Source organism: Puma concolor, chromosome A2, assembly GCF_028749965.1.
Source record: "Puma concolor isolate L17-30 chromosome A2, mPumCon1.1.hap2, whole genome shotgun sequence".
Classification (NCBI taxonomy): Eukaryota; Metazoa; Chordata; class Mammalia; order Carnivora; family Felidae; genus Puma; species Puma concolor.
Window position 1 is genome coordinate 108,843,918 of NC_141668.1, and position 19,235 is coordinate 108,863,152.

Below are 19,235 nucleotides of genomic sequence, written 5' to 3' on the forward strand. Positions count from 1 at the left end.
CTGTGATCCACGTAGATTGTTGATTCTGTATCCAGGCTTTGCCCCATTACCACCACAAAAATCTCATTGGTTCTAATTATTTGTATTGATTTTCATGGATTTTCTAGGTAGATGGTCACATATCTGCAAGTAACTGACAGTTTTGACCTTTCCTTTTCAATACATGTCCCATTTCTTTTTTATGTGTTTTTTTGGTTTTTTTTAGTCTTACTACACCGACTAGTACCAGTCTCGAATGTGAGCATCCCTGGTTCCTTCCTGACATTAAGAAGGACACGTCTGGGGCGCCCGGGTGGCTCAGTCAGTTGAGCGTCCGACTTCACCTCAGGTCATGATCTCGTGGTTCGTGGGTTCAAGCCCCGAGTCGGGCTCTGTGCTGACAGCTCAGAGCCTGGAGCCTGCTTTGGATTCTGTGTCTACCTCTCTCTCTCTCTGGCCCTCTCCTCCTCTCTCTCTCTCAAAAATAAATAAATAAACTTTAAAAATGGTTTTTAAAAAAAGGACGCATCCAATGTTTCGCCACTAGGACACACGTGAAGTATGTGTCTGGGGGCCGCCAGTCTGTGCGCCCCCTGGGCCCGTTCTGCTCCGCTTATGTGGCAGACCTAGGGCTGCTCATTCCCTCTCCTCTGTCCCGTGTTTCTCCTCTGGAACATTGACTCCCAGCCTGTCCTGCGGCTACAGGTGGGTCCGTGAGACGAGTCTGGCCAAGAGTCACAGGGAGAAGCCCTGGAAGAGAGAGATTTCCTGAAGAAAAGGTGGAGTCCTAGAGTGCCTGGGTGGCCTAGTGAATTAAGCATCTGACTCTTGATTTCTGCTCAGGTCATGATCTCATGGTCAAGAGTTTGAACCCTGCGTCTGACTCTGCACTGACAGTGCAGACTCCGCTTGGGATCCTGTGTCTTCCTCTCTCTCTGCCCCTCCCCTACCAGCACTGTCTCTGTCTCTCTCAAAATAAACAAATAAACTTGGGGAAAAAAAAGGGTGAAATCCCAAGAAGAAACTACCTCTGCCCTTCCTTACCCCCTGCTTTCATGAGCAGCCGGGCAAGTTCAAGGAAGGAGGTCATGAAGCAGGTCCCCTCATGACATCCCTGGGTCACTGCCCCAGCCACTGGTCGTGTTCTTCAACGGGATGTCAGTCGGTGTGCCACAAAAGGAGATGCAGGAGAGGCTCGGGAAACAAAGGTGATTGTACCAATAGGGCCCAGAGACGGGGAGGCACCAGGTGGTCAGGTGGGGGGAGCCCAGGCCGGAGTCTTCTCTGGGATTTCCACAGGGCACAGGTTAGCACTCACAGGGCAGGCTAATCAGCTCAAAATTGGCTACCTTGAATAATTCCAGCAGGTTCGAAACTCCGGGCTGTCCCCAGCTGCCTGGTACCTGGCCCCGGGCTGATGAGGTTCAGGCACTGCCTCCTTGGTCCACACAGGCTGGCTCTGGGCTGGCCGGCAGGCACATCAAAGGCAGGACTCCACTGGGACCTGCGCCTGCCCTGAGAACCGCTGGCCCGGGGGGCCAGCCTCCCAAGCCAGAAAGAGTTTGTAAGATGCCGGAACATCGTAACTCACAGAAAATGAAAAGTGTGCTCAATACAACCACACACGTGGTTAAGCCACTTCTTGTCAGTCAGGCCCTGCCATCTGCTACCTTCTCAGACCGAGTCCTGGTGGGTCAAGGTGGCCCTGGACGAGCACCATTATTTAGGGAACTTCCGTCTTTGTCTACAATCTGGCAGAAAGTACTCGCAAATCCGAAAGGCCTGCGGTCCTACTTTAGAGGTGGAATCTAAGTGACTTTCCAACCTCATCTTCGGAGACCATCCTATTCAGGTTCCCCACCACAACTCCGAACAAAGACCCCGTTTTATTGATCAAAGCTTGTCTGTCTTTTCAATTTCATTACCTCTGTTTCCATCATTTATTTCTTCCTTCTACACTTTCCGTGTTTCCTTTGCTATCTGTTACTAGTGTATTGAGTTGCACACTTAGTGAATTTTATTTCCATCTTTCATATTTCCTGGAAACGCATCTGAGGCTACACACTGTTGGGTCCGTGCTGCGGTTTGGGGCCCTGTCAACACTCGCCAGCGTTTACCTACCCGTGCTGGGCAGGGGGCTGGTGTAGGAGGGGTGCTGCCCACTAGGGGACCCCCTCAGTCACACTGGGCACCAGACACCTCACACACCCTCCCCACTGCCGAGCACAAATGCAGCCCGTGTGAGCTGATGCAGATGGTGCTTTTAGCGGTACGGACTCGAAAATGATTGTGATTTCCATCTTTATTACCCCTTGAACCCAAAATTACACAGAAAGTTTGTTTGTGGGACGCCTGGGGGGCTCAGTTGGTTGAGCGTCCGACTTCAGCTCAGGTCATGATCTCGCAGTCTGTGAGTTCGAGCCCTGCGTAGGGCTCTGTGCTGACAGCTCAGAGCCTGGAGCCCGTTTCGGATTCTGCGTCTCCCTCTCTCTGCCCCTCCCCTACTTGTGCTCTGTCTCTCTTTCTCAAAAATAAACATTAAAAATTTAAAAAAAAAAATGGGCAGAAGAGGGGTGCCTGGGTGGCTCATTCGGTTAAGTGTCTGACTTCAGCTCAGGTCATGATCTCATGGTCTGTGGGTTCGAGCCCCGTGTTGGATTCTGTGCTGACAGCTTGGAGCCTGGAGCCTGCTTCGGATCCTGTGTCTCCCTCTCTCTCTGCCTCTCCTCTGCTTGCGCTCTGTCTCTCTCTCAAAAATAAATAAACACTAAAAAAATAATTTAAAATAAAAGAAAGTTTGTAATTTCCAAGTAAAAAGATTCTTTCTTCCACTCTTCAGTCCTTTTAACCCAAGACTGTGGCCAAAATCATTTCAACCTTTGTCGGTTCCCCTTGGGTGTTTCAAAAGGATGAATATTTCCACTTGGGAAGGACAGACAGGTTGATAGATAATTGATAGATAATAAACATTAGATGCAGATTGTGTCAAGCTTGTTAGCAGTTATACATCCCCGCTTTCCATGTGTGTGTTTATGTGATCTTTCGATTTGGGGAGATCTGTTTAATGTGCTCCGTTTCTCCTCGTACCTGTAACAACCCTTGATCCGGGTCCTCGGGTCCTCGGAGGCTCCAGGCTGTGGAGTCCTGCTCAGCCTCTCGCTGTGTGTTCCTGGACCTTACAGGGCTGATCCCGCCCCAGCCCCCCCCCCCACTCCCATCTCTCTGACGGGAGCCCTTGAGACACCGACCACCTGGTTAATTAGGGCTGGGTAACCAAGAGAACAGTGTGCTTCCCAGATACCTCATTGATCATCACTAGTATCTATTTGGTTTCCGTTCCTTGATTGAAAAGTCGATTCTCCAACTGTAGACTAAAATAGCGCTCCTAGAGGAAAGCAAATTCAGGGGCGCATAAGCGGCTCAGTGGGTTGGGGGTCCGACTCGGTTCAGGTCATGATCTCGGTCCGTGAGTTTGAGCTCCGCGTCCAGCTCTGTGCTGACAGCTCAGAGTCCGGAGCCTGCTTCGGATTCTGTGTCTCCCTCTCTCTCTGCCCCTCCCCCGTTCACACTCTGTCTCTCTCAAATATAAACATTTTAAAAAATTAAAAGGGAAAGCAAATCCATGTAAGAGAGACACCATGAATGCACCGTATTGGGACCACAGCCACAGAGCGCTCTGCAAAAACTGTGATGTCACGTTTTATCTCGACCTGACTGTCCCCTGGCATAGATGGGGCCACTGAAGAACAAGGTCCCTTCCACATCTGCTGAGGTCAGAACATCTGTGTCCTCCCCAGACTCCCGTGTTGACTCCCCAGTGCCCTATGGGATGGCATTCACAGGTGGAGTCCTTGTGAAAGAGACCCCAGAGAGCCCCCTCACCCCTCCCGCTGAGAGGGGACACAGGAGGACATCTGTGAGGCAGAGGCAGGCCCTCAGCAGATACCTTGCGGAATCTGCAGCCGGGATCCTGGACCTTCCAGCCCCTGGAACCATGAGAAATAGATTCCTGCTGTTTACAAGGCACCCAGTCTGTGGTATTTTGCTGTAGCCACCGACACAGACTAAAACAACATCCTTCTAAACACACGGAGCCCAGAATTTAAGCCAAAGCAAGCAGCCTCTGGTGCTCAGGTGACACCCACTCAGCATCAGGGATGAGAGACCCAAGGCAAAGCCAGGGGCGGGGGGTGCTGAGAGAGGCCGGGGTGGGAAGGGACGGAGTCCAGCAGGGTCCCCGCTGACAAGCAGCTGACTGCACAGAAGTTTGCCAGCTCCACGGAGCTTGGGTTAGAGGTTACTACAAACAACTGCACCGGGGACATGCCACAGCCCAGGGAGACCCAGAGGAACACCCGCCCGCCCGCAGCAGGGGCCACACATTCTCTCCTTCGGTCACCGAACATGGGACTCTGAGACCTCCCAGGCTGCTCCGTGACCTGTCGTCCCCGCAAAGCTGAGCAGGGGACATTCATACCTCACCTCCAGCCAGAGATGATTCTCAGAGCCACGGTGGACAGACAGACGAGGGTTCCCCAAGGCAGGGACCCAGTCACACAGCGGGGAAGCAGGGAGGCTCTGGTGGCCAGGTGAGGGCAGAGAGCCTTTGGGAGGGGACCGCCACATCCCAGCCCACAAGATCCCAACCCACGAGATCCCAGCCCACGAGATCCAGCCATTGCCTGCTCCATTCTGCTGGGACCTTGTGGTGAAGGCCACCAAGAGCCCAGCCGGAAGAGGAGCATGGCCTCGGGAGGACAAGGGACCTGCCTGCCAGGTCTCCCTCGCCGCCCTCAGAGCCCAGCCCCACCACTCACCCCAGCAAGGAGCCACCAGCCGGCATCCCAGAGACCACCCTGGGACACGGCCAGCCACTCCCCATCTGGAAAACAGGTATGAGGACCTGTCAGCCCCAAGAGGCGGGACTCTCTCTGAATACCCCGAAATAAAACAGGATGCCCCACAAGCAGGATGACTGTTTACTCAGAGAAAGCACACAGCACAGACAGAACTCAGCCAGCACTGGGGCTCACAGGACCCCAGCTCAGAGGGCCTGGCTCACAGGGGCCTAGGAAGGAGGCCTGCACCCACCGCAGCCCAGTCTCTGGTTGTGGGCGCAGACAGGGGGTCTCAGGCGGTGCACGGCCCCCGGGGGACTCCGGCCTGACCCTCAGTCTCAGGTTTTCTGGCCGCAGGATGAGCATGGGCTCTCGGCCAGGAGGGCTCAGACACAGGGCACCAGGCAGTACAAACACCCAGCTGACAATCTACCCCACCCAGTGCAGGTGGGGGTGGGCAGGCCAGGCCAGGGGACCCACAGCAGTGACAGAATAGGGTGAAGCCTGGACAGGGGGTGGGTAGGTCAGGAGGTGGAATCAGGGCCAGGGGTGGGGTCAGAGCAGAAGGTGGGGTCAGAGCGGGGTGGGTTGAGCTCAGGTTGGGAGGTGGGGTCCGAGCCAGGCCGGGACTGGGGTCAGGGCAGGGTGCCTGGGCAGGGGTCAGGAGGGCCCGGAAACCCTGGAGGCCCCAGCCCAGTGCGGGTGGAGGGCGCAGCAGCAGCCAATTGTTCCCCGCACAGCAACGGACTCGGTGCGCCTTCTTCCCAGGCCCAGGAGAGGACAAGCCCGGGTGAGCCACATAAGGCTCGCAGGTAGCCAGATGGGATGGGGGTGGGGGGGGGGGGGCGCCACAGCCTCCGCCGGCTCTCCGGCCCCCCCGCCCTGCCTCCCCGCCCCCCCCTCAGGGCGCCCTCACAGCAGCTGGCCAGCGCGTTTGCTGCGCCACACCACCAGGCCAGCCATGGCCACGGTCAGCAGGACGGGCACAACGATGAGCGGGATGAGGACCTCGTCTGGAGGGTCCTCCCAGTGTGCCCTGTCCACCGTGCAGTTGGAGAAGAACTGCCTGTGGATGCCAGTGATGAAGCCTTGCGCCAGGGGGTTGGGCCAGTAGCAGCCCACCACGTTGGTCTCCACCTCGGTGCAGTTGGTAAAGCTCTGGTAGTACCTGCGGAGGCAGAGCGGTGACCACCCGGCTCCCTGCGCCCCCTCCTGCCGACCTTAACCCTGGAGGACAGGGGAAGGGGACGCGGTCCCAGGGGGCCAGGGGGAGGAGGGCAGGGGAAGGGGGCCTGGTCCAAGGGGGCCGGGGGAGGAGGGCAGGGGAAGGGGGCGCAGTCCCAGGGGGCCAGGGGGAGGGCAGGGGAAGGGGGCCGGGTCCAAGGGGGCCGGGGGAGGAGGTGTGTCTGGACAGCAGAGACAGGAGCGCCCTCCGGGCCCTGTCAGACCTGCTGGGACCCAGGCATCCATTCTTTACCTTCTTTCCCAGAGGCAAGGGTGAGGGGACCCTGCCCTGCCGCAAACCTTTCTGCCCCGGGGCTCAGCCCCACTCTCCCCGAGCCTCACCACCTCCCCCAGGCGCACAGCTGTGCTCTACTTGGCCTGGCAGGATGCTCCCACGCCAGTGACGATGACCTCTGCACAGACCGAGGCATCCTCCAGCCCAACCCGAAACTTGGCATCTCAACAAAGAGCAGCCAGAGCAAGGAAGCCCCGAGGCTGAGTCCCGCCCACACCTCAGGTGGTGACCGGCTCCCCATGAGGCCGAGAGCCCCCAGAGCTTTCCCAGGTCTGCCCAGAGGACACAGGCCTGCCCCTTCTCCAAGGGAGACGCTGCACGACCAGCAGGGCCCTCATCATCTGGACACTCTCTGAGCCCCAGGGGAGGGTCTCTGAGGCCAAGCACCAGCTGCCTCATTTGCCAGGTCAGGAGGGGACAGCCCCCTCAGACAGAACAGGCTGGAGCCGCCTCCCCCCACGGGCCTCCCTGTCCCTCATCAGCAAACCACCCAGGGAAAGCCTCATCTGTCCCGTAGGTGGGCTCTGGACGGTCTCCTAACAGTTGACAAGGTGCAGCCACCAGGACCCGCCTGGCCCTGGACACGAGTGGCCTCTGGAGGTGGGGCCTCGACTGCCACCCACCATCCAAGACGCTCTGGAGAGAAGGCCAGACGGACACCTGCTGGGGTGCACCCGCTCTGTCCACTGCCCGTGCTGCCGCCTGGCTGAGCCCCGCATACAGGGCGGGAGCTGGAGGGCGAGCGCAGGCTGGGGTGAGGCTGGCCTGAGGCTCTGCGCCCCATCCCCTGCTTCCCCGCACTGTCCTGGGGAAGGTGGCCTGGCCTGAGCCACCAACAAGAAGGAACTGCTTCCCACAAGGAGTTTCCTGCACAGACGCCATCTGCCCAACGGGGACAGATGGGGGCAGCAGACCCATTTGGCCAGGCCCTCCCGGCACCCGCCCCTCCAGCCAGCACCAGGTAAGGCCTACGAGGAAGAGCCCACATGGCCTAAAGAGAGCCGGAAGCAAAGGGGACGGCCTGAATCACATCCAGAGCCTGGGATGTGCCCAGGACAGGTCCGCGGGAAGCCCAGGACCCCCAGACCATCCCCTGCATGTCCAGGTTCAGCGACCTGCCGCCCGGGAGGCATCTGACCTGACACCCGGCCAAGGCCTTTGCCTGGAGCAGCTCCCGTCCCCGGGTCTGCCAGGAGCCCTGTGTTCTGACTCCCTTGCCTCCCAGAAGGCCACCACCACCCTCCCCAGGCTCCGGGGGAGGGGGGAGGCGCTGAGATGAGGTAGGGACACAGGCAGTGGAGCCCGACCCCACGCCCCCAGAGGGCAGCTGGGAACAGTGCACCAAACAGGCTTCCTCCAGCCACATTTCTTATGTCCCTGAGCCTCAGTTTCTCCTCTGTAAGTGGGGCTCCTAGGACGTACCCAGTAGGGTAGCCAAGGGGCCACACGTGCAGGTGCACGCAGAGCTGAGCACAGGACCCATCTCCGTGGATCGACTCACAAGGGCCACGTGCAAAATGCCCCGCCTGCTGCCTCTCAACGCTGCCAGTCGGCTGGGTACACGACGAGGGCTGCGGACAACACGGCTCCCGGCCTCCTGCCATCCCCGCAGCCCCAAGCCCTGTTAACTCACCAGCCCCGGCTCAGGCTGGACACAGAACTGGGGGTGTTGTTCACAAGGAAGAAGGTGTTTGCTCCGTATCTTTCGTCCTCACGTCCCCTCGTCACCCAGGGCCTCCCCGGTCCCCCCCTGCTGCGGCTCCCAGAGCCTCCCTCCCCCTCCCGGGGTGCAGCTGTAGCCCAGACGGCAGAGGGGCGCACACAGCCCAGAAGCTCCCCGTAGATGCCCTCCCCCACCAGGCAGACGCGTCCCCTGCTTGGCTCCTTGCTGCCTGTGCTTTTGCTCAGAGGCAGCAGAGAAGGGCATCTTGAAACCTCGATAGCGGCCACCCCTTGACAGGGTGGACGGGGACGCGGTGGCGGGAGTCTCCATCCTCCACGAGCTGGTTGCAGGGCAGGGACAGAGCAGTGACCTCAGACATGGAAGGCCCTGGTGCAGGCCGCCCTCCACCCCTCGTGCTCGCTGCCCCTGGGACCCCTTGGCCCCTCGGGGGCTCCCCCTCTCTCTCCCACTCTGCACTCATCTGTGGGGGGAGGGGGCACAGCCACCCCTGTGCCTAAGCAAAGGTGCCCAGGAAACACGAGGTAGGAGCTCTGCGTGTCTGACGGTGTCTTCGTGAGGACAGATTGGCTGGGAAGTGCATTCTAGAATTCCGAAGCCCCGGCCCGCCATCTCCTGGTTTCCAGGGCTGCATGGGGCCTGATGCCTCACCCATGTGTCCAGCCCGCTCTTGTCTGTCTGCACACGTGGCCCTACCCCTTCGTGGCCCGCTCCCTGGTCCACGCCCTTGGTGCCCGGAGAGCCCTTGGGGTCTGTAGACCCACATCCCCGCCTGGCAGTGTCCCTGAGTTCCTTCTGTGTCTCCTTACTCTCTTTCTAGAACTCCTGCCCCCAGGGTACCAGGCCTGGTGGCTGGCCCCTGACCTCCCCCTGCTTCCTGGGAGACTTCCTCCCACATTCAGCTTCAGCCCCATGCTTCACTCCCAGTGGCTCTTTCTGTGTCTGGAGCACTTCCTCTCTTGCTTGTCACTCTGTCTTTGAGGCACTAGTATGGCCTTGGGGTACCCCTCTTGCTGTACTAGAGTCTCGGGTTCCTGTCCCATGGGAGGTTCCCAACCAGGAAAGGCCACGGCAGGTGGGCGCTCGGGCCTGGGAAAGGGTTGCCTGGAAACTTCCCGGGCTCCACTGGGCCCTCCGAGGGGACCCCCGCTCCCCTACGTGTCAGAAAAGAAGGCTCACCCACGGGGTCACCTCCTAGGTCCAGCAGGGCACCAGCCACTCTCCCCAGGTTCCCGGCTCAGTCCCAGCATCCCGGAGGACAAGCCTCGGTGAGGGGCTCTGGACCCCCAGCGGCTCCCCAGATGGCCCTCGGGTGCCGTGCTGCCCACTCAGGGCTCTGGGGGTCAGCTCCCCTTTTGGCGTGGGGCCAGGCTTGGCAGGTGTGGGAAGTCGGCTCCCGCTGGCTCTCCGACTCCAGATGGCCCCCGGCCCTGTCCTCTGGCCCCAGGGCTGGACGTTTCCTTGACCTCCTCGTCGAGGCCTTAGCGGTGACATCTCACCCTCCCTGGCCCTCCTCATGTGTCCACTCCAAGCCTGACGTCCGAGCTTCCTTCTCCAGAAGCTTCCTTAGGGCTCCCAGGACAAGAAGGAGCCTGGGATCGCGCTTTGCATCAAACATCAAGACACGCTGGCTTTTACCTCCTAGCAGATGGTCAGCGATGGGCCGGCCACCCTGCCTGCACCCTCCCACTTCAGCTTCCCGCTCTGCTGGCGGCCACCACGGTCTTGCGCTGTCCCTGCCCCATGCCTGCCGGGGGCCCCCGCGCCCTCCCTAGGAGCCCTGGGTCTGCTCAGCTGCATCAGCCCGTATTCCTCCAAACCACCCCCCTGCTCTCCATCCCCAACGGCTGTTCTAGGGGCTTCCATGCCCAGTGCCCCGGCAGACAGTGGCTCTGGCGGCAAGGTCCACACCCACACCCCCTGCACGGACCGGCACAGTCGGTGTGAGGGAACTGTTCCCGAACCAAACAGAGTGAAGTTTCTGCACCTGCTGGGAACGGGCAGGGGTGGGCAGGGGAGGGCGGCAGGGTCAAGACCACCGCCAGGAGGGCAGGGGAGGGTGACAGGGGCAGGGCCGAGGCCGGGAGGGCACAGGAGGGCAGGGGTGGGTACAGAAGGGTGGCACGTGCAGGGCTGTAGCCAGGAGGGCCAGGAGGCAGCAGGGGCGGCACCAGGACACTCACACGATGAACTCGGACAGGTGGCACCACTTCCAGACGTCCACTGTGTGCATCATGTCGGCGAAAGCCTGCCCGCACTGGGGCAGCTTCTCCAGCATGCGCGTCTCGTTGCAGCCCCCCACTCGGGGACACCCACCTAGAGAGGGGACAGTGTGGTCCTTCCACTGCTAGGAATGGTTTGCAAGGTGACCCTGGGGCCCTCCTGTGACATCCCCCCCACACCCCGCCCTGCAGGCAGCTGGGTCTTCCTCCCTCACCTGGCCTCCCGTGTGGCCCAAGGAGGTGGAAGCCAGTGCAAAAAGGGCTCCACATGGGTGTCACCAAGACAGGACCTCCCATGGCTGTGACCTCCCACAGGGTGGGGAGACAAGTCAAGGGAGGGCAGGGGATGCACCTCCTGGGGGTCCAGGAGGCCGAGAACAGACAGGGGTGTGATGGGGGTGGGGAGTGGGTCCCACCAATCAGGGATGGCAGAGAGGCCCCACTGCAGCTCGAGGGTCGAGGGTGCCCAGAGCATGTCCCCAGAAAGATCCGCAGGGTCTGCTGACCGTCCAAGACCATGAGGGCATTGGCAGGGGCCCTGCACATGTGAACCAGTGCCCTGGATTGCATGAGGCCCAGGGCCAACGTGACACAGGGACTCATGTTCCAAAAGCTGAGGCCAGATCTTTGGCCGCCCTCCCCCCAGGCTCCCCCAGGATTCCCAGCATACCCCTCCCCCCCACCTCTGCCCCCAGATCTGATCCCTCTACCTCTACCTTCCCCCAGCTCATCTCCCCACCTACAGTGCCCACCTGTCTCCTTCAGGACCGGCCACCCTCCCTCCCCAGGCACCCTTCCAAGTGTCAGGCCCCCCTCATAAACTTCCCTCCCATGACCCCTGCAGTGTGTGTTCTGGGGTGTGTGCATACGTGTGCACATGTATGTGTGCACACAGCCCTGCCACCTGTGTCCGGGTATCTGTGAGTGTATGTGTACATGCGTGTTTGTGTATGTGTGTGCTTGGACGGACGGCCCTGTCGTGTGTGTCCTGGCACAGGGTACTGTGTTGCAGGAGAAACCACGGGGAAGGAAACAGGAGAAAGGCCCACACCCAGAACCCGGCAGACCCACGCTCACACCCAGCAACACTGGTCACCAGCTCACCTCAGTTTCCCCATCTGTAAAGTGAGGGAAACAGGCCATGCTGCACAAGGGGGCTGTGCTGACAGGCGTTAGTCATGTGCCCACAGAGGCTCCCGTCTTCACCATGTCATTACTGTAGGTGTTTGATAATTGCCGGCTGCTCCCTCACTCCCCTAACCACCAGCGCCTCATTGGTATTCCGAAAAAACTTTTCGAGAGAACGAATGAATGAATGAATGATCAGGTCCTGAGGGCAGCAGCGCAAAGTTATGGTCACGTGTTCTACCGAGTGCTGCTCCCTCTAAGCGCAGGAAGTGCAAAAGAAATGTCTGTTACCAGGAAAGGCAGGTTCGGAACCACTCCGATTCTGCCCTGCAGGCCAGGTAGTCCCCACGGGAGGCCACAGTCCTCCTGATGCTCCCACCACACAGACCCAGAAGCCCTTGCCGGCTCAGAGAGGGGCTGTGTGTCATACAGAGGGCGGGCCCGTGACCACAAGGGCACTTCTGGGGGGACAGAAGAAGGGAAGAGTGAAGAGGCCAAGGCAATGAGAAGTTTTTCTTAAAAATTAAGTCCAAAAGGAGACATGAAAAGAGAAGAGAAAAAGCACTGATGGTAAAAATGATAGATTTAAACCAAACCACGTCAATAGTCAGATTTAGAGTCGATGGTCTAGCCACTCCAATTGAGAAACAAAGATTGTTAAATGAGATCAGTATATAAGCCCCGACCATAGCTGTTCACAAGCATCCTACTTTAAATAAAAAGACTCAAATACATTCAAAGGAAAAGGATGGGAGAAGACATATGCTGCTACTAATCCAAAGAAAGGTGGGGTGGTTATATGAGTATTGAACGAAGTGTCTTTCAGAGCAAAGAATATCACCAGAGATAAGGAGGGGCTTTCATAATGATAAATGGTTCGATTCACCAAAAAGACACAGCAATGCTAAACATGTATGCACCTAATAACAGCATCGAAACACAGGAGGCAAAAATGGACACAACTGCAAGGGGAAAAATGAGAAATCCACAATTATAGCTGGGAATTTGATACTCCTCTCTCAACAATTTACAGAACAAATGAATAGACCAAAAAAATCAGTAAGAACAGTGGGAAAGTGCCTAGTATAGATAGGAGGCCATGAAGTCAGAAGGCACTGTGCTTAGGGGGTGGGAGTCCGTGGTTATTAGGGGTGAAAGAGAGGCAGTGTGGTTGGAAAGGTGGCTCCCAAGCCAGACTGGTGTGCAGGCCTCCCAGGGCAGTTTTCTCTTTATTTTAATGTTTATTTATTTTGAGAGAGAGAAAGAGAGAGAACACGCAAGTGCAAGTGAAGGAGGGGCAGAGGGAGAGAGGGAGAATCCCAGGCAGGCTCCACACTGTCAGCACAGAGCCTGATGCAGGGCTCGATCTCACAAACTGTGAGATCATGACCTGAGTAGAAATCAAGAGTTGGACACTTAACCAACTGAGCCTCCTAGACACCCCAAGTTTTCAACCCCAGTGCTCTCCCCCTGAACCCAACCTCAGAGACTTTGCATCACAGGGTCCCAGGCAAGCAGCAGCCAAGACCCAGGCTTACGTGCCTTCAAGAGGAGCCTCACCATCTCCACAGAGTGCCCTGTCCTGTCAGGTCTCCCTCTCAGAGGCACTTAAAGACAGGGTCACCACGCGGGGAAGGGCACCCACCTGCCCAGTAACACGATGGGGAGTCCAGCCCAAGCCACCTACCTGCAGAGCTGCCCCCAGGGGCATGTCACACCAGCCTGGACTTGACACCCTCATGCCAACCCCATCCTTGGTTTGCCTGAGGAACAGCATCATGCCTGCTGCCCCCATCCCCCCGGTTTAAAGACCCAAAGGAGGGGCGCCTGGGTGGGCCCAGTCAGTTAATCGTCTGGCTTCGACTCAGGTCATGATCTCATGGTTCGTGAGTTCAAGCCCCGCGACAGGCTCTGTGCTGACAGCTCAGAGCCTGGGGCCTGCTTTAGATTCTCTCTCTCTCTCTCTCAAAAATAAATAAACATCAAATACAATATGCTAAATATCTCTATGTAAAAAAAAAAAAAAGGCCACAGGAAAAGTGACTTTCCCACAGCCAAGTGCAGTCAACATGAGCCAGGGTGTGCAGGGCAGGCCTCCCCCCACCCTGCCCAGCTGCACTTGCCCAGCCTTCTGGCAGGAAGGCAGCCCCGGGTCCAGCGCCACGTAGGCCAGGTGTTAGTGACTCTGGGGAGTGCACAATGATGAAGCCAGCCTGTGTTCCTGTCTCCCATTGCCACCCTATTCCAAAGGCACCTTTCTCTGCAGCTCCCCAGTGGGTGTCCCACCATGGGTGCTGGAAGCCCACCAGCATTCCCCACACCCGGTGCTTGGAGCCATCCCTGGGCCTGGCCTTTCCCTCGTGGGATCATCTCAGCATCCCATCCAAGTCTCCCACACGGGTCCATGCCGTCACCTCCTGCCAGCCACTGCCACACCTCCCAGCAAGAGCTTGCCTGGACTGGACCCCGACACCAGGACCTGCTCCTCTGGACCCCCTTGTCCCCAGGACCTGGACCCGGAGCCCCTAAGCCTGGAGCCCCTGGACCCCCCAGCGTGCCCTAACCACCTGCTGTCAAACCACTAAGACCCAGCTCAGCGCTTCCTCCCTCTTGTTCTCCTCTTCCCCCTGCCCTTGGGCCCCCTTTCTTCCCTCCCTCCTCCTCCTCCTTCCTGGACCAGAGTCTCTATACCCCACTGCAGCAGGAGCTTGGGCAGGGCTGGTCGGAAACGTGCCATTAAGGACCGCAGGCGCGCTGTGCAGGTGCCAGGACAGCGCCACCCCTGGGCCTGCGCGAGGCCGGCACTGCGGGACACCTGCCGGACCATCCAGAAGTGTCCTGGGTGAGGGAGGGGGCGCTCTGGCATCATTTCTGGTGCACAACCTGGGCTCCCGGAGAAACCCAACAGCCCAGCCAGGGTTATAACAGAAGGTAGAGACGCAGCCTCCTGCCAGGGAGCCGCCGGCTGCATCAGTGGCGGGCTTGGGAATTCGAATGAAACACAAAACTGCTTCCAATGGTCCGTCGGGGAAACAAAGAGAAGACAGGTCTGTGCTCCTTCTGTCTCAGGGTCTCCCGGGCTCCAGGAAACAAGAAGCAGCCTAAAGGATGCGTTTCCCGGAGGAAGGCCTTTTACGCCACCTGGAAATGAAATATGGGAGCCCTTCATGCTCCCTAGGTGCCCATAGCTTCTGGAAGGTTCTGCCCCTGCCCCTGCAGTCTGGGCAGGGCCCTCCTCATCCCGGGCCTCGGTTTCATATCTACAAAACAAGGAGTGGGCTCAGGAGACCTGCAAGGCACCTCTCGGCCACCATGTCTGCGCAGTCACTGTGTCACTGGGGTACCTGGGCCCAGCTGAGTCCTTACAAGTCAGAGTGACAGGAGAGGATGGGGCATGAGGACACCATGACTCTTACCACCGGCAAATGTTCGGTGCTATGTTCACACCGTCTGGGGGTGCCGTGAGCCCCTGGAGCCACAGCCACTGCCCGACTCCGCTTCCCACGGTGCGTGAGCCAGGCACTGCCAAGTGCTCTCCCCGGTCTACGCCCAAGCCCCCCTACACAGGCACGGGGTATGGGGACTAAACCAACAGACTCTAACTGAAGGTCACAATAGTCCTTCCCAGGTTCCTCTTTCTGTATCCACACTGCACCAGGGGAAACTGAGGCGGTAAGTGCCTTATGATCTTGAGGTTAAGCAGCTGCAGAGAGGCCCTGGGATTCGCACTCGGACCAAAGAGTGCAATCGGGGACTGGGCGCAGGGGCGAGCCCCAGCCAAGTGGGCCCAGCTGGGCGTCACCACCACCACACTAGCTGCCGTGTCTGAATGGAGTTCTGGAATTTGCCCAAGAAACCCGAATTCACCTTCCTCACCCGGCCCTTCACGGCCAGTGCCGGATGGGCCTCCGCCAGCAAGAACCGGCCCCCCAGCTGGACCTGCTCCCTGGATGGCCGGGCTCCCACTCCACAGAGATGTCGCAGCCCTGGGACCCTCCTTCCCGATGCAGTACCATCCGGAGCTCAGCCCCACCTCTGACACACGGCATGTGACCATGAGCGGGCATCTCGCCCACCCAGCAGCCACTTCCCAAGACCCTGGCTCTGGCAGGACCAGCGCTGGGCTGGGTCTGCAGGGAGGCTGGCCTGGCCCCACCCTGGCGGGGGAGGGAGGCCCCGGACCCACCCCGGGCGGGCCAGGTGGCCCTCCAGACACGAGCCCCGTGTTGGTAACGCGGATGTGTGTAGGGTCTGGGTCTGGTCCTTCATGATCCCATGCTGAAAGCAGGTCCTGGGAATAAAGCAAGGGTTCCCTTCCCTGCAGGAGCCAAAGCTCCAGTCCAGGGGGCTCGCTTTTAGGCTTCCTGCAACCCCAAGTCAACGTGCTCCTGATGTCCCGAAGCCGCCACGCACCAGGCTCTTGCCTTCAGCCAGAAATCCACCTGACCCCAGGCTCTCACCCTGCGAGGTGAGGCGAAGCCACAGTCCCTCCACCCAGACATCTTGGGGAGGGGGGGGGGGACAGCCCAGAGACTGGGAAGCCGAGGGGCTCACCGGTCCTTTCTCACAGCTGCAGCCAGTTCCAAACCAGCAAAGCCGACAATGACTCCACACAGGCTCAACTTGGCGTCTCACAGCCAGGGCGATGCGCCAGAGAGGGCAAGGCTGATGCCCCAAAGGACCCAGGGGACAGTGGCCCCTCAGAGGGGCCCTGGGCCCCCGGCCCCGGGGTCAGGCTGCCCACCTCACCTCAGCAGCCTGCCCAGCAAGCCTCTGCAAACAAGCCCTCCCCAAAAGCACACACACCCTCTTACTTGATCTTGGATCATCTCTCTACTAAAATTTTCCTAAGCCAGCTTTTCATTCAATCCATTCCTGATTCGTAAACAATGTATCCTCCCTGGAGCCCCATTTTCTTGCTGGAGAAGGGATCTTGAGGGAAGCCTCAGAGAGCCGCCCCCTTCCCTGTCCCGCTCACACACTGAAGGGCTGTCCCCCGGGGGAGGGACGAGCCCTACGGGGTCTGGATTCCTCTCACCCACGCCCTGAGAGTGGTGTGCACGCGAAAGCCCCAGGATGGGGAGCTCACTACCCAACAGGGAAGCGGCAGCCGACCGCCTCTGCTCACTCGGTGTCGCGACGGCAGGCCGTCCCCAGCCCTCTGGCGGCGATTCCAGGGACATCGCAGCTGCGAGGAGCCGACCGGGCAGATCCTGCAGGACCCCCCGCGCCTCCCTTCCCAGCGCCGGTCGGTCGCCTTCGGCTCCTCCGAGGAGAGCGGACAGAACCCTCCCGCGGAGGCTGGGGACGGCGCCGGGGTCTCCCCTCGCCCCTCCGGAGCCGGGCGCGCCGGGCAGGCCGGGATCCGTGCAGGGCAAAGGCGCGGCCAGGCGCGGGTGCTGGAAGTCGAAGCCCGCGGGTCCCCGTGGCCCCGGAGGGGGTCGGGGCGTCCCGGAGCCGGACCCCGCGTCCCCTTACCGCACAGCAGCTGCAGAAGCAGCGGCAGCAGAAACCGCGGGCGCCGCCGCTCTCGCGTCTCCATGGCCGATGGCTGTGGCGCGCGGTCGGCTCGGTCCCGGCTGGGTGCGTGGGGGGCGCCCGGGGACGCGGTCGAGGGTGGGGCCGCCGAAAGCCCGCCCCTAGCTGCGCCCTCCTCCTCGGGGACGCGCCCACCCCCTGGGGACACTTCTTCCAGAACGCGCGCTCGCCCAGGACGCGCGCTACCCCCCTCCAGCACGCCCTCCCTCCAGCAGGACTCGCCCCCTATCCCGGACGCATAGCCCCAAGACACTGCCTCGCACCCCGGGTGTGATCCCTGGCCCTCCTGTTCTGGTGGTGCTGCCCGCGCGAGCGCGTGGGTTAACAGGCCGGGGGCAGGCTGGGGGCGGGGGCTGGCGGGGTGATGGGGGGCGGCCTCTGGGAGCGCGCCTGGCGGCGGAAAGGTGTAGGCAGGTGTCGGGCGGGAGTGCTGTGCTCAGAGCCTGTGAGAGGCTCTGCAGGGCTGGGGGCGCGAGGGCGGCTCCAGCCCGAGGACAGCCTGCAGGCGGAGGGGCGGGGAGCTCAGTGCGCTGGTGCGGGAAGGGGCCACCGGAGTGCAGCGGCTGATCCCCGAGTCCTTGTTGGCCCCAGGCCTCCAGGATCCTTTTCTGGGGGCTTCCCTGTGCCTTTGCACGCCTCTGTGGGGTGGAGAGGCATGGGGACCTGGGCAGGTGCAGCGGGCGTGCCTACACACACACACACACACACACACACACCTGCCACCGGTGGCTGGAAGCCTATCCTCAGTTCCTGGCCCCCGTCCTGTGACCGCTGGGAGACCTCAAAGGACAAAATGAGGGCCAGGAAAGTGACTGGCTAACCCAGAGGACCTGACAGCAAGGAGTGTGTCATGGGCCTGGAGTGGGGGAGGGGGACTCATCTGGTTTGGTCACCTCTGTCACCTTCAGTCCCTAGCACAGATCCTGGTCCCAGTGGACACCTAGTCACATTGTCACAGGTCACTGTCACTCCTGAGCACCTTGCAGGGAGGGCCCTCCTGTGCCCACAGTCCAGCCCAGGGAGCATGTACTGGTGCAGGGGCTCACAGAGCGGGGCCAGGATGTCGGGGTGCATTCCAGGTCAGGGGTACCGAACCAGTGGGCTCCTCCTCCCCAGACAAGCCTCCTCCTCTCTGAGGGCTAGGGGTGGGGAGTGATAACACCTCATGGGGTCACCCCACGGTCCAGGTTGTGGTGGCAATAACAGCACTCCTGGCCCTGTGAGCGGATTGGACCTTCCTGTGTGAGGAAGCCGCTCAGTAAGGGATCGAAGCTTCCTGTGCCTTTTCTGGCAGAAGCCAGAATTATTTCGACAGAGGCTTAAAGCTAATTAAAATTGATCAGCCTTCCTGCCAGCCTGCTCCCAGAGGCGGTGGGGCGGGCAGGTACCGGAACAGCCCAGAACCTCCCATGACCCAGGCCTTCAGCTCACTCAGAGGGGCTGCGGGCTGGGCTCAGCCGCGTGCCTGTCACCCCCTCTCAAACGCCCCGCACCAACCCAGACAAAGCAAGAGGACAGTACAGATGCCCCCCAACAGCATCCCAGGGGGCTGCGGGCTCACCAGGGCACGTCCCTCCCCGGGAGAGGGTCAGCCGGACCCCAGAGACCCCCACGCTCCCACACAGGCAGCGGGCTTCGACAGCAGGATGGGCCATGAGAAGAGGGACAGGCCTAACAGCACCCAGAAGCCTGTGCCAGACTGGTAGCTGGGGCTCAGCGTGACGGGACTGGGGCCCGGGGCCAGGCAGGGCTGCAGCAGCAGAGGGTACCGGTGCCCGGGGACCCGTATGCCCCACCTTGGACTCAGACGAAGTTGCTCACCTGTCGGGAAGTTCTCCCCTCCCCCATTCTGATGTTCCATCCACCCTGCACACTCAGGAGCTTGTGCTCCGAAGAATGTCCCTTGTCACCACTAGGGGCAGACCCTGAGAGGCAGGGCCCAGGCTTCTGACCACCGCCCCCCCCCCCCGCCCCCGCCCCCGCCCTTCCCCCAGTGCTCCAGCGCCCAACACAGCAGGGGTTTGCTGGAGGGGGGCTTGCATGAGTGAGAAAGGGTGAGGAGAGGCCCAGAGGCCCTCCCGCCTCCCCCTGACTCCTGTCCTGGCACCGTCAGAGCATGCTGACCCCTCCTGTGCTGAGCTGTTTCCCTGCTGCTGGCTCACTGCTCCTCTCCTGACCAGAGGGGTGGACCAACGGTCATGGGAGTGGCCGCCACCCTGCTCGGACCCAGGCTGGCATCAGTGCCTGCCAGGACCCCTGGATCATGGCAGAAGGACATCCTGAGACCTGGAGGCTGGGACGTGAGAGATTGGCAACTCTCCCTCTGGGCT

At 60.3% G+C, this 19,235-nt stretch overlaps 1 protein-coding gene across 1 annotated transcript; it reads right to left on the minus strand.

Moving 5' to 3' along the window:
• Window positions 1-4,944: 4,944 nt before the first annotated feature.
• On the minus strand, window positions 4,945-17,000 carry RAMP3 (receptor activity modifying protein 3). The gene is made up of 3 exons (XM_086697149.1): window positions 16,846-17,000; window positions 10,201-10,333; window positions 4,945-5,985 (listed from the first exon to the last, which is right to left on the minus strand). Exons 1-3 carry the CDS (start codon window positions 16,907-16,909, stop codon window positions 5,730-5,732), a joined length of 453 nt encoding a protein of 150 aa, XP_086553275.1. The 5' UTR covers window positions 16,910-17,000; the 3' UTR covers window positions 4,945-5,729.
• Window positions 17,001-19,235: the final 2,235 nt, after the last annotated feature.

Excerpts from the sequence above, each read along its gene's own strand:
- RAMP3 (XM_086697149.1), bottom strand. The coding sequence starts at position 16,909 with ATGGAGACGCGAGAGCGGCGGCGCCCGCGGTTTCTGCTGCCGCTGCTT. Across the intron at positions 10,334-16,845 it reads GCTTCTGCAGCTGCTGTGCG|GTGGGTGTCCCCGAGTGGGG; the intron begins GTAAGGGGACGC and ends TCCCCTCTCTAG. Across the intron at positions 5,986-10,200 it reads CACCTGTCCGAGTTCATCGT|GTACTACCAGAGCTTTACCA; the intron begins GTGAGTGTCCTG and ends CTGCCTCCGCAG.